The 13,808-nt window shown below is 34.9% G+C and overlaps 1 protein-coding gene across 2 annotated transcripts in view; it reads right to left on the reverse strand.

Annotated features, from left to right (window-relative positions):
* Nucleotides 1-13,808, reverse strand: part of LRIG3 (leucine rich repeats and immunoglobulin like domains 3) — a 55,754-nt gene that overhangs the window by 8,462 nt on the left and 33,484 nt on the right. For both annotated transcript variants that reach the window (XM_040552021.1, XM_040552014.1), the window contains 9 exons: nt 11,976-12,110; nt 11,193-11,336; nt 8,728-8,871; nt 8,280-8,423; nt 7,717-7,860; nt 6,218-6,298; nt 5,472-5,543; nt 5,025-5,096; nt 2,574-2,737 (listed from right to left, as the gene is read on the reverse strand). In XM_040552021.1, the coding sequence (XP_040407955.1) occupies nt 2,574-2,737; nt 5,025-5,096; nt 5,472-5,543; nt 6,218-6,298; nt 7,717-7,860; nt 8,280-8,423; nt 8,728-8,871; nt 11,193-11,336; nt 11,976-12,110 (1,100 nt within the window). The remainder of the gene's footprint in view (nt 1-2,573; nt 2,738-5,024; nt 5,097-5,471; nt 5,544-6,217; nt 6,299-7,716; nt 7,861-8,279; nt 8,424-8,727; nt 8,872-11,192; nt 11,337-11,975; nt 12,111-13,808) is intronic.

A 13,808-nucleotide genomic window follows, 5' to 3' on the forward strand; every position in this document is an offset into this window, starting at 1 on the left:
AGTTATTTTGTCAAATGCATGTAGACTGCGTGTACAAAAGGAATAGGCAATTAAATGCTTGGTCTCCCAGAAGCAGAAAGCTTGGAGTATTCCCAGCTCTCATGATGTCTCCTACCTACCGACAAAGGCTCAAGCCCAAACTTTGCATGTACTGAAGGAAAAGTCTTCCTGAATCCCAACTCAGGCCACTTAGTTTTACCTCCTTCATATCCGTGTATTAAGTCCTCCAAGACCGATTATAGCATTTGCAAGAATAGTTGATACTTGCATTGACTTTGCCCAAAGATAACTAAGAAAACATAGTATATACTTAAATGAGCCATAGGAAACGACAGCAGGACATATTTCACTCTGTTTCAGTTGTATTATCAATGGAATAACAACATACTTTAATGTGGCAATTATTTGGGGGAAGCTGTGAGAAAGTCACTCAAATAAGCAGATATTACAGAATACAAAACATCTCAGGATAAAACCAGCAAACCTGTTTTTTTTTTTTCAGTACAGCATGTTTATTTGACTACATGTATCACACAAACACATAGATACACAGACGTATCACAAACATAGAGACACATACACACTCTTTCACTTTTGAGGAATATATTTCTTACTTTATAGAAGCCACTTGACTATTACATAATGGAAAACGATTCCTCGCTATACTCTTTTAGCAACATTATGTCAAACTGAATTAATTCAGGTCACAAAAGCATCCCTTCTACTTTTCTTCCACAGGTATCTTTGGTACAGAAATGTTTCATGATTTGTTTCAGCTTGAAATACATGCTTTTAGAAAACATAAATTATATGGATTTCCTATTTTTTAGCTTCACAGAAGCTTGTCTAACATGTGCCTTTCTTTAACAAATACAGGGTGACTCCCTCCTGTCTCCTGTTTTCAGAAGTGTAACTTCACATGGTTTGAAGGATTTATACACTTACACAAATAACATGTAATAGATTATTTATTTTAGTTTCAGATAAGGCATAATCTATTCCTCCTGAAAATTCTATAAAAGCAAAAGTGGTCATTTTAAACTTATAAGGCAAGGTATACATGTACATCCAAAGGTCTAATGATAGCACAATTTTAAAGTTTTAATAAAGCAAGCAGTGAAACACCCACTGATTTCATTAACAGATTCTAGTTACTTCTGCATCACAGTTACTTTGTGTGTTAAATGTATCTACTTACTCTTAATACATCCCTTTTTGTCAACACATTTTAAATGTTTTAAAATTAATTCATTACAAATGGCATTCGGCAGCTAAAAGAAAGATCGCTGTCCCCTGTGGTTTAACAAATAAGAGATATATATTTAAATCCCCCAACTGAATATATTGCCTGAGTTTCTCACAAATAATGATATATTATTCATATATACTTCATTAGCTATCGAACAATCAGTAATTTCCTGCACTATGTCAACTTCTACTTTTCAGGACTAGCTAAATTATGCACCATCTACTCATTATTTAACATTAATATATTAAAACATCTGACTGCTAACATGAAGGGATTTTTTTTTTTTACGTATTATTTTACATTCAGTGCCTGCTTTGCCACTGAAAACAGGATATGATTAGAAATAGTAAAAATTAAGCAATCCAGTTTGCAACAAAATGAAAGTTGAGAAGACAAATATGACAACTGTTGTCTCCAAAGAATATAAAGTTTGAATTGCTTTGTTAAGAGAAAAATCAAATGTGCACAACAAAAAAATATGACATCCTGTTAGCTTTCAATTTCCTGTGATTTTCGAAGTTCTCACTTAATGTATAAGAGTACTCAAATACACTTGCATCTTTGCTCTGAACTCCTAGTGTATGTTCACTATTCTCCCTCACGTACATCAAGGTGATAATGAATGCTACTAAACACATGAAGAGAGATGTTATTTTAAGGCAAATGCTATCACCTCAAATTCTCATGCTGTAAAGTACGAATATTTTATTAGCATTCACTATCTGGCGTAATGAAATACAAAATATTAGTAGCACAACTGTGGAAATTGGATGTTTCAAAATACAGTTGAAATACAAGCAACAACTTGGTGATCCCAAACGTTTTTAAAGTAGACTTCAAGCACACACAAAAAAAGGTCAGAATATGTCTATTTTACCTTCAAATTTTCTCAGCTTTGGAGTAACATCAAATCTGATGAAGTATGAAAGTAATTTACAAATAAACAAAACCACAAACAGCATCTTAAGTTTACCAAAATATGTCTCACTTAAAAATGATAGTTATTTAAACAACATAAATCCTTTAAATCTAGAAGCATATACATTTACCACCACAAACTGTTGAGCTTTCGCTTGCACACTACGCTATGTACTATATAAGCTGTACATGAAACAAAAGTCAGAAAAATGTCAGTTCCCATCTTGTAGAAAGCCACAAACTTTTTTTCTACATCAAAGTTTGGGAACAGAAGAAAATGTTAACAAATATTAAACCCTTTCCATTTTACTAGTGAAATAAAAACATATCAGAGAAACCACAACAAAAAATCAATTCATTCAGCAAAATTTTTTTCTATGAAATGAGGAGTAGAGAATAGACTCACCACAGACAAATCCATCAAGGCTGACAGCAAAAATACTTCTCCCTTTTAGCAGCTGAGGATGGGCACAACTGGCATTTACAAAGCTCTGAAAGTTGTTCTCTGATAACCACTGTGGTAGCCATTTTAACTGGCAGTCACACAAGAGACTCGATGTGTTTAAGCGCCTAAGAAAAAGCAATTACATTCAAAGATAGTTTGCCTTTTTTTCTTTTAAACAGATCCTTATGAACACAAGTCAGTAACAAAGCTAAGCTTCAACCTAAATACATACATTATAAGAGAAAGACACCAATACTATTTAGTTCAAATCTGATGACAGTATTGTCAGGACTTCTATATTTTACAAAGCAGACATGTTATCCTCAACTCCTTGTTTCTGCTACATACATGATTCCAGGCAATTAGGCATATTTCTAGTGTCTCGGGTACAAAACTACCATCAGCAGTGGAAGACACAGAATTGGCACTTAGGACAACAGTCCAGAAGGCTCTCTGAAAGCTAACATCAAAAAAAATCTGAGACAATTCCCTCATTTTCCATTTCAGTCAAAATTTACCTTGGGGAAGGATAGTTAAAAAGAGGAGCGTGGTGATGAAGAATAGTCAGTGGTGCAATAACAAGTGTGAGAATGATTATCAGCTTACCTAACTTACGTGAATAGCTACATTCATAAAGAAAAAAATAAAAGAATAAGCCAAAGGTATATTCTGTGTACATACAATCAATAGGTGAAGTAGGAAGAGTTTCAGTTTTGGCTGAAAACTTAGAATCACCTTTTAAAAAATTAATTAAAAAACAGTCAGTAATGAAACTCTTATCAAAGTTTGCAATATTACCTACTCTTGGAGAAAACGGAAAAGTAATTTATGGATCCAGTGAGAAAAATAACTTTAAAGGTAAATGGAGACATACTAATTAGCATAAAAATTCTTGAATTTTTCTTGAAAAGGAAGAAGCCCTGTGCTATCTTTTCACCCTAACAGTGCAGAGATAAAAATCCAGGGATGGCAGCTGACCATTTCACATCTAAATGAAACAGGTCATCTTTCACTGAAGTTCTAAGGGCATTCTTGTCATTCTTAGGAGGCAGCAAAAGCACAGCAGTTTTAGCTACCCTGATGCACAGGATACATGTCATATTGTTTTCAGATTTACTCTCTAGGGGCCTTAGAATAAAACAACTAGATGGGAATTTTTATTAAATAATTTTACTTCTGGGAAAGTAAACATAGACACCTGTAGACACCTGTCTACATCTTGTTCAACATAACGGAGGTGTACTACATGTTTCAGGAGAAGTAGAGAAAAAACAGCAACTTCTGAGTAGTTACTTCACTGAAGTGTTCATGGACTGGTATCTTGTAGCATCTTACATCTCCTGGAGTAGTGTTTTAGCCTGTCATTCCATCACATCTGATCACTCTTCAAATCATATCTATCAAAACCTGTCAGTCCTGGGCTCCCACAGCTTCTCTTTTGCCAAGTCTAGCAATTGCCCTGCAACTGGCTGGCTGAGTTCAGCAAACTAATCAAGTAATACAACCAGATCCAAACTAAGGAAGTGGGAAGGCAGAAAATGGCTGGCTATGTGTAGGAACATGGCTGCTGCTTTCTACAGCTATGCCAAAATATGGGTCAAACTGAACTTTAAATGAATCAAATACGTATGGTTTCTTGATACCCTCTCTACTGCGCCCAACACGGTAATACTGGAGAACACAAGTGAGAAGCTCCAAGTACTCATAATAAGAGCTACATCTTTTTGCTATTCTTCAGTTTGTTGTTGCACTACACAATAGAGAAACTCAGAACAACAGATCTGACTACAGAAGACAGATAAGAATAGAGGCGAAATAAGGAAGTATTAACTGTGCTCAAAACACCAGGAACAATGACTAAATTTTTCTCTTCAGCAAAATGCAGCTATAAAATCTAATGCCTCAATCAAGAGAAAAAGAGAGGAAAAAAAAGCTTACTAAAAAAAATACATTCTTCCCATTGACTGCTTCACAACTTTTGTGAAGATCTGTCCCTTTGCTACTACAGGATAGAAGGACCTAATTATAAGCACTGACAACCAGGTCTTTACAAAAGAATTACGTTACTTCATTTCACTGGTCCAGTAAGCTTCAGCTCAGCGATAGCATTGCTGATGTTATAGCACATTACATCAAAGTCTCCCTTACCTAATATCTATTAGAGATCAGCCAATTTAAAATCAGGACCCCAGACACCAAATGTAGCAGAAAATGAACATTTCCTACCCTACGCTATCTTACTTAAATATACTCATCACTTAAAAAGTAAAAAGTAAGAAAACTTTGACACCTTCAGAGACGTTAAAATGAGCGTTTATCACTGCGTCAGGGAACATCTCACTAGGCTCTTATTTATATATTAATATGGATATACACATTTAATAGAGGTGACATTTTTGGACAGAAACTTACAATTCTTTGAGTTTCTTCATTTGTGAGAATGCATTTCCTTGAACTGACATAATTGCATTGTTACTTAGATCTCTACAAAAAAAAAGTAAAAATCATTAGGGGAGGAAAGAGTAATTTATTAAATTGAATGTATTTAGCATGATGACTACAGGAATAGTTTGCTACATTACTGATATACAAATGATTCCCTAGCTCAAAAACCAAAGCAATAATATTGAAGAGTTTTATAGCATGCTTAATACACGTAACACTTTCTGCATTAATACCAAAGCTCACATTCAGCAGATTTCCAAATTAGAAGAACCCTCTTAAGAATACTCCATCATCCAGGGTAAGAGTGTTCCATTCAAAGTTATGAGTAAAGCTTGTCAGTCCTATTTTTGTTTCAATTAGTATAAAAATTCATTTTTTCTAATGTTGGCTTAAATGTGAATTTCTACTACTTACAGGTGTTCAAGTGCATCCAAGCCAGAAAATGCTTTCTTTGTAATGGATCTAATCCTGTTTCCTTGCAGTATCCTGAAAAATATTAAGAATATAATGCAAAAAAAGATGGGAGCATTTTTGGAGCTGAACAATTGCATCTATAGCATTTGCTTCTAAACTTGGACTAATAATCACCATTCAATCTTCCCCAATGCAGGCAAATGTCTCACCCTTAAAATATACCCATTTATTGTACTTGAGTCAACATCTCAATCTTACAATGATTTTAAAAGATGTTAAAAGTATAGAATTCAGTGATGTGGATTACTTAAATGTATACACATAAGCATCTTTTTTTTTTTTTTGTAGATGTGCATTTGCAAATTATATCTTTTCTGCATGGAAGCCTTTTCCATTGGATGCCGCATTACTTTATCAAAGACTATTCCTATCACTACGCCTCTGTAATATTTGATAATACACTTATCACTTCCTGTATTATAGGAAACCCTCATTCTTTCTAAAAGGTTTCTATAAATAGTACCACATTTAAAATCTGAATGCATATTTCAGATTAATTTGACCTAAAAAGTCTGAAAGTTCTGTTTATAGAAAGGAACATTTTATAGCAAACAAAATGGTAAGGGAGAAAAATCATCTCAGCTATGGAAAATGTAACATCATGTTGGACTGGCCCCTTGAAACAGGCATAATATAAGCTAATATTTTTTTTAAGGAATCAGACAAAATATTGCAGCAGTACTCACAGCTTCGTAAGTTTATCCAGACCAGAGAAGGCACCATTCATATCTTCAATGGTCCATGATATTTCATTGTTTTTCAGATCCCTATTTAAAGGGAAAGGGTGTAGGGAGAGAAATCAAACCACAAGAGGTATTAGGAAGAACAAGGTATGCTCTTAAGCATATTATTTAAAACGGTTTCTAAAATAGCTGTCTGGTAGCACTCCCCCCCCCCCCCCCCCCCCATTAGCCACTTCATAGCTACTTCATTCTATTTATTTATTTATTTATTTACTTATATATATATATATATTTTTTTTTTTTTTAAACTGTGAGACTTTGAGAACTATCAGTTATGTCTTTTTCCACTGAGAATTAGAAAGATCACAAAACCAAAGGTTTGGAAACTATCAGAAAACAAACCCACATTCCTCCATTCCCCTGCAAAGTTTTTCAGATACAGGACTACCACAGAAGGAACATCAGAGGGAGGGATCAACTGTTGCCCCTTTGAATGAAAACACATTTGCGCCTTTATAAGTTCATAACATTAACACACAGAGAACACACAGATTTATTAATAAGTCAATCATTTTTATATCCTGTAACGTCCACCTTAGTAGTTAAATTATCTATGAAGCACAAAGATTAGAGAGATTTGTGAAAAGATGGTGTCTCAACAAAGAATCAACAGGGTAGGGCTACAGGAGAACAAGTCTAGGAGAAGTCTACCACCTAATTCCTACCATGTAAATGTAGGCAACTGACAAATCTCTGACTTCCTCTTTTTATGACCCATATCTCTCCACATACTTAAAAAAAAAAAGAAACAAAAAAAAACATAGCATACACCAAATGTCTAAGGAATGAATATACCTCTGACTGTTAACAACTATTTCAAAGCCTAGAGGGAAAGGTAACTATTTCATTCATCTAGGTAACAGATGAATTGGTGATACAGAATTGGAAGAATCTAATGAAGTAGAATATTTTTAGATTAATTTACTTCTTTATTCTCCTTCCTTTAAAAAATGCTATTTCAAAAAAAAAAAAAAAAAGATAAAATGCTAAAACAATTGCTCAATCAGTATAAGCATCAACATAAGCAGTGTTGAGTTGTGTCATCCTAATTCTACCACGATGGAAAACTTTGATCCAGTTAAGACACAACTGTGACCCAGATCCCAAAAGCTGTGGGTTGCAGTGCTGCCTGCTGCCTTTGAATTTGCCTTTACCCTAATAATGCCACAGGAAGTTTGTCTTATAATTACCAGCATCCATTGTGCACAACCTGAAATAAAGAAGTCTTCCCTTTCACAACTACTCTGAAAAGAATAACTTACTGAAAGAAAAATGCTTACCTAGGAAAATTAAGAAAAAGTTTGTGCATATTTTCATTAAAAAACAAACAAAAAACAAAACAACCAAACCCTTCTGTGCACTTTTTTTTTTTATTTATTTCCTTTTCATTTTGTTTGTTTGTTTGTTTGTTTTTACATCAAAAATCAAGTCTGTCAACTTACAAAGTCTGTAGACTGGAAAGTCCCCGGAAGGCACAATCAGCAATGTAGTTTACTTTGTTGTTTCCAATATATAGTCCAACCAGCACGCTTAAGCCAACAAAGCTTGAATCATCTAACCTTGCTAAGTGATTGAACGTCAAATCTCTGCAAGTTCAAGGAAAAATGGACTTTAATGTTCATGTTGCAGTACTTATTACTCAGTTCAACCCAGGTGATTTTTTCAGGCAGGGAAAATGTTCTTTCCCTTACAACTATCACAAAATCCACTACACTATTTTTGACCATACAGCTTATGTAGCGTTTCTGATTATTCACAAATTACTGCAGGATGAATTTCTTTTATTTGAAAATGACTGTTACAGTTTTCATACAACTACCACAGTGAAATGAAGCAGTCATGGCTGGCTTCAATTTCTTCCAACAAAATGTAACTGTCTTACACACAAAAAAGTTGCTGTCACCTTGGAAACTTTGTTATGAAAAATTCACAGATCAGTGGTAAGAAGCTCATGCTTTGGCATGCACCCAGGTTTCAAAACTGGAATAGAATAAAAGCTACTCACAGCTCACTGAGTTTTTGGCAAAATTCCCAGGCATCAGGACTGATCCTGCTGATGGCATTTTGGCTGAGATGGAGCTGCTGCAGCATCAGCAAGCCGTAAAGCCAGCCTTTGGTTACCTCTGTTAAGTTGTTATGGTCCAGCTGCCTGTACACACACAAACAGACAAAAGTCCTAAGATTCAGAAACTCAGTGCTGTGCGTGCTTTGCCATGGGTCCACATCTGACTTCATGACACCAGCTAGATAGCTGTAGCCTCTGTTTACATTTAGAGTTGTATGCATGCATTCAGAATATGTTATTTTATACGCGTAGTGATGAATACTAGCTGCTTTTCAAACCACACCAGAACAGTTTATTTCAAAAACATCTTTAAATCTTAGCAAGCAATTCTTTATGTGCTATTCTGCTTAATACGTTATCAGCAGAATCTATGAAAGTTGGTACTTACAAGACTTCCATGTTGGTTAATCCCCAGAAAGCACCATCCATGAGCCTAGTAACACCATTTCTCTGTAGTTTTAATGACTTCAAAGCTGGAAGTCCTTGGAAAGTAAGTCCATCTATTTTTTTAATTTTGTTGCGATTCAGCTCCCTGCATCAATAAATTTTACAGTTACAGCAGAGTAAGTTTACCTGCATACCAACAACCTTTCCTGCCTCCCTGGAAACAAAGCTTATTTAAATACATGTCTTGCACATAAAACAACAGAAACAAGATGCAATAAAAATCGAACACGTTACTGTAATACGTTGTGTTTAACTATTTTAATACCGTTCTACCTTTCTGATACTGAGGACAAGTACTTGATAGGTCCTTGATGTTCAGATATAAAGAGTACTTGTAGATGTAGAATGTCATGATTAATCCTGTTCTCAAAAGTGAAAGTAGGTTCCCGGTGTCTATCCAGGAGTAGAGTTGTAAATTTGGGCTTGTAATTGCAATCAATAATCCAACCTAGACAGAATTAAATAAGCTGCACAATTTTTCTCACTCTTAATCTGGAGTCAAGCATTCTTCCCTCACTCTCCACAACTAGTTACGGACAGTTTCTTCCCTCTTTCTCAGTGGTTTTGGCACTCACCCTCACACCACTATACACACACCACTTTTAAGTCAGAGACTGGGATGTAAATGTACCCAAGTTAGTTATAAGTCATAACTAGCTGGAAAACTAGCTGCAGTGACGATAGCACTCTATTCTCCATTTTCCTGCTCTTCACAACATTTTCTTGGTTTTGGTCCTTTTCAACCACAACACCTGCACCAACCCTAAACAGATATCTGGGCTACCTGAAAAAGGAAATCTACCCCTGTGCAATCACAGAGAACAACATTAACTACTTTTATAATGGTGAATTTTAAACTAGCTACTCTTTGCCAAATTAACAGGTTTTTTTGTGATTCTTTTTTTCTTAGCAGCAATTGATTTATGAAGAGACAGGACTGTACAATACTAAGAAAAGGCCCTCATATAGTAGTGAGTGATCATTTGCCTCTTCAAGATAGTCTTTGATCTATCAACCTGCATCCCATCAAACCAAGAAGAATCCTCTTCTTCCCTCCAGGACATAAAGACCTCAATAATTCTCTCTATATACTTATCATTATACAGTTACTATACAGTTACTTTATTATACAACTATATTATTACACAGCTATTTTGCAGAGTCTCAGTCCTGGAATAATTCAACTTTCCTCTCATGTATATACAAGCTCTCTCTGATAACAAATACCCAATATAAAACCCTACTCCTCTGTGTCTGACCGTCCATAAGCTGTAAAGAACATTCAGTAAGAACATTCAGTTCTTCCCGGCTCCTCCTCTGAATACCTCTTTCAGGTGATAATATACTTTTTCTGCCTTCATTGCAAATTAGCTACCTAACTAGGTCTGCCTACTGACTGAATTGTGAATGAGTAGAATTTTTGTAAGTAAGAACATTACCAACTTACAACATTTCAGTTGAATCTGAACATCAGAAGTTCTACTGAGATCATTAACATATCATGAGCTTTTTAGGACTGTTTTCACACACTTCTTCAGAGGCTTAAGTCAAACAAAAGTTTAACTTTAAAAAAAAAAATTGACTGTGTCTTTCCTGGGTGCAAATGCAGTCACAGTTTCCAGTTTTGTCAAGCATCCTAACAATTCACTGTTCTCGTGACCTTTTACTTTCAAAAGTATTATAAATTATAAACTAACAGAGTTTATAATTTTCAACTCTTGACTATCTTATATGGAAAATAATAATTCAGCATTTAACAAAGCACAGTTCTAGCTCATCCTCTTGTCAACTTACTGCATTCAGGTTTTCCCAAAAATGGAAAAAGATGTTTCCCCAGCCTCTTTCATATTCAATAGATTTATCTGTTATTTATTAAGTAAAATATTTATAGAGAGCATTATATCAGTGAAATTGACAGAGGTCTATTTGCTCGAGCATATTGCTTATTGTCCTACTTTCTGAAAGCAAATTAATTCCCTCCATTTAACCATAATGGTTGGACTTGATGATCTTAAAGGTCTTTTCCAACCTAAATGATCCTACAATTCTAAATGTTTCTATAAAAATACAAACAGACTGATGTAGTGAATGAAATAAGTTTATTTCACTTACTATTTTTCCATTGTTTTCTTACAAAAATACTGTTATTACCCTTTCTCCATTTTGTCTCACCTTTTTTTTTTTCTTTTAATAGGCAAAAACAATTTTAACACAAAGACTATTCACATCTCACCAATATATAAGACTAGTTTTGTTCAGTACAAAGCTGTGGTTAGCAAGGGTTGTAGTAATATGTTTTCTGTGTCTGTCTCACTCTGCATCTGGTTAAATTAAAGGCTAAAGTTCAAGCACTGCCACTGCTTTGGAAAATCTGAAAACAATTAGCCAACTGTAGGTTGCACTTACAGGTGCTGCAGATGGGAGAGTTTAAACATCTTTTGAGGGATTGCTGAAATTTTGTTCCTGTTCAGTTTCAATACTTGAAGTGTGGTAGACAAATTGTCAAAGGTACCAGGCTCCAAGGAGGTTATTCGGTTACTGTTAATGTACCTGTTGAAACAATGTCTAGAAGGTTAAATTTACAGGTATTTAATAATTTTTTAATATCTAGTAGTGAAACACAAAGCTCTTACACTACCTATTCCACGATAAATGAAATTTCATTTATCAGAGCTCTTGACAACTTAATCCACAGTCAAATAGTATTTCACCACCAATATTTTTGCTCCACTCTGCAAGAGTGTATTATTGGCAAAAGATAACATGTTGCCAAAATATATTATGTTGCAACCCCATTACTTTACTCTCAGCATAGCTTTGGCTTTGCTGCATTACTATAAAAAGCATTAACATAAATTTAAAGAGTCCATAAGACCCCATGTAACTCAAGACTTGACCAGCCCCCACAACTTAAGTTCACTTTGCTACATAATTATTTTTCTCTCTCCAGCCACATCTATTTGTTTCATCTTAAGATAACAACCTTCACTATGGACTAGAACACTTCATGCACCAACAGATGTATTCGAATTTGCAACTGATAATAAGATCGGTGCGTGAAAGTAGGAATATTTAGTGGGTATCTAATTAAAAAAATATTTAGTGCCTCAAAATACAGCCAAAAATTTCTACCAAGTTTTTTTTGAAAGTAACCTGAAAAGAAAAAATGCAATACTAGGTTTTACTTACAGATACTTGAGCTGTAAAGAAGGAAATGAAGATATCTTTAGCTCTGATATGTTGTTGTTGCTCAAATCCAAAGTTTCTAGACTCTGAAATGGCTTCAGATGTTCAGACAAAATGTTGGCAATCTTGTTACTGGTCCTGAAATTTAAGGACAGTAGTTGAAAGTCCCTTGTCATTTCCAGAGTAAAACTTGTTAACTATGCACCACTTACAAAAGTTAGTATTTAATTTCCCTGGTTGTTCTCTAAGCAGATCATTAATTTCTAGTCATCCCAATTTCCAAACCAGAATGCTATAAATAAATGCGTTCATCAACAGTTCTTAAAATATATTCCCAGGAAACTGGATATAAAAAAGTATTTTCATCCAATTACTGCATTTCACAACTTTTAAAACAAGACATGAAACTTTATAATCACTTATTTCTGAACTATGCAGAAATATCTGGTATTTGCACTGAACAATATGTCACAATATTGCAATGAAATTAGATTACTTTTTTTTTAATTTATTTTAACCAAACTAACATCATAGTAGCCATATATTCTCCTTCTTTGTTCTGAAAATTCCTACAGCATGAAAATCAGTCTGAATTTCCATAAAAATAGAACTAGATGAGGTGAATGACAGCGTGCCTCCCCCCCCCCCCCCCCCCCCCCCCCCGAAAGACATTCTACAATTTTGCAAATAGACCTAGTATTTCATCCTGCAAATTTTTCTAGTGTTAGCAAAGAATAAAATTTGTGCTTCTCACAGCTCTTCACAGAGGGTCTGGATTTCATGTCTGGTCAGACTTCGGCAAAGCATCACACCCAATTCCACAACAAAAACTGCAACTACTTAAAGACATGGGTATCCTGGTCTACTATAAGGAACACGCCTACTTTTACTTCCAATAAAATGTACTTTTTCCAGCAATCCTGTTTTGTGTTCATACACAGCAACTACCAGGCTTTTCATTCCAGTTGCATAATATGCAGAATTGTATGCATACATCAGCAACACGAACAGGGTTACTCGTTTGGGGTTAATGGTACATAGAGGAAAAGTGATCATGATTAATTAAGTGAACGTAACCCAAAATGATCCTTGTTACCTTGTAAGTTCAAGTCAGTTCTGGCTGCAGTACACTCTGTACCTAGTATAATGAATGACTAAAATTTAGGCACTCTCCCCAGCTTCTAGAGATCGCAGGCGAATGCAATTTCAGGTTAAATTATCAACAAAAACATTGATTCTGGAAAGTGCCTTTATTGGAAATAATTGTTCTGGATCAAATAGTAAGCCACACATTTAGGATAGCATGGACAATCCTCACATATGCAAGGGAGGGATTACTACTTAAGACAAAAAAAATCCTGACTCAAAAATTAAACCATAAGTTAGATTAATGGGCCTTCTGACCACATGTGGGAATGGGTAAGTGATCTTGCAGCCCCTCCAATGCTGCCCTTGTATCGTGTTTCATTCCTCAGGCTGTCTGGTAGAGCTACCCTTTTTTTTTCTTTTAGCTTTTTTTTTTTTTTTTTTTTTTTTAACTCTTAACTGAAAGTATTTATAATAAATGGAAACAAATTACTTTAATAAAAAACAACAAACACCACCACCATGTGTCAGTTCCACTGGCCAAATGAGACTGTGAGCTAGATAACAGGTCATAGAGAGTTGCCTTTATGCATTAGTTTGTTTATAAGGTAATTACTAACAAGGTATTAAAACTGCCAATTACTTGAGTGACGAATAAAATTTTCCTTGCAATAAAAGTGTGCTCCAGCAGAAGCCAGCAATTTCCTGAACTGCACGCCTCCTAAATTGCAGTGTGAAAGTGTTCAGTTA

The sequence above is a fragment of the Cygnus olor genome, chromosome 1 (genome assembly GCF_009769625.2).
Source record: "Cygnus olor isolate bCygOlo1 chromosome 1, bCygOlo1.pri.v2, whole genome shotgun sequence".
Classification (NCBI taxonomy): domain Eukaryota; kingdom Metazoa; phylum Chordata; class Aves; order Anseriformes; family Anatidae; genus Cygnus; species Cygnus olor.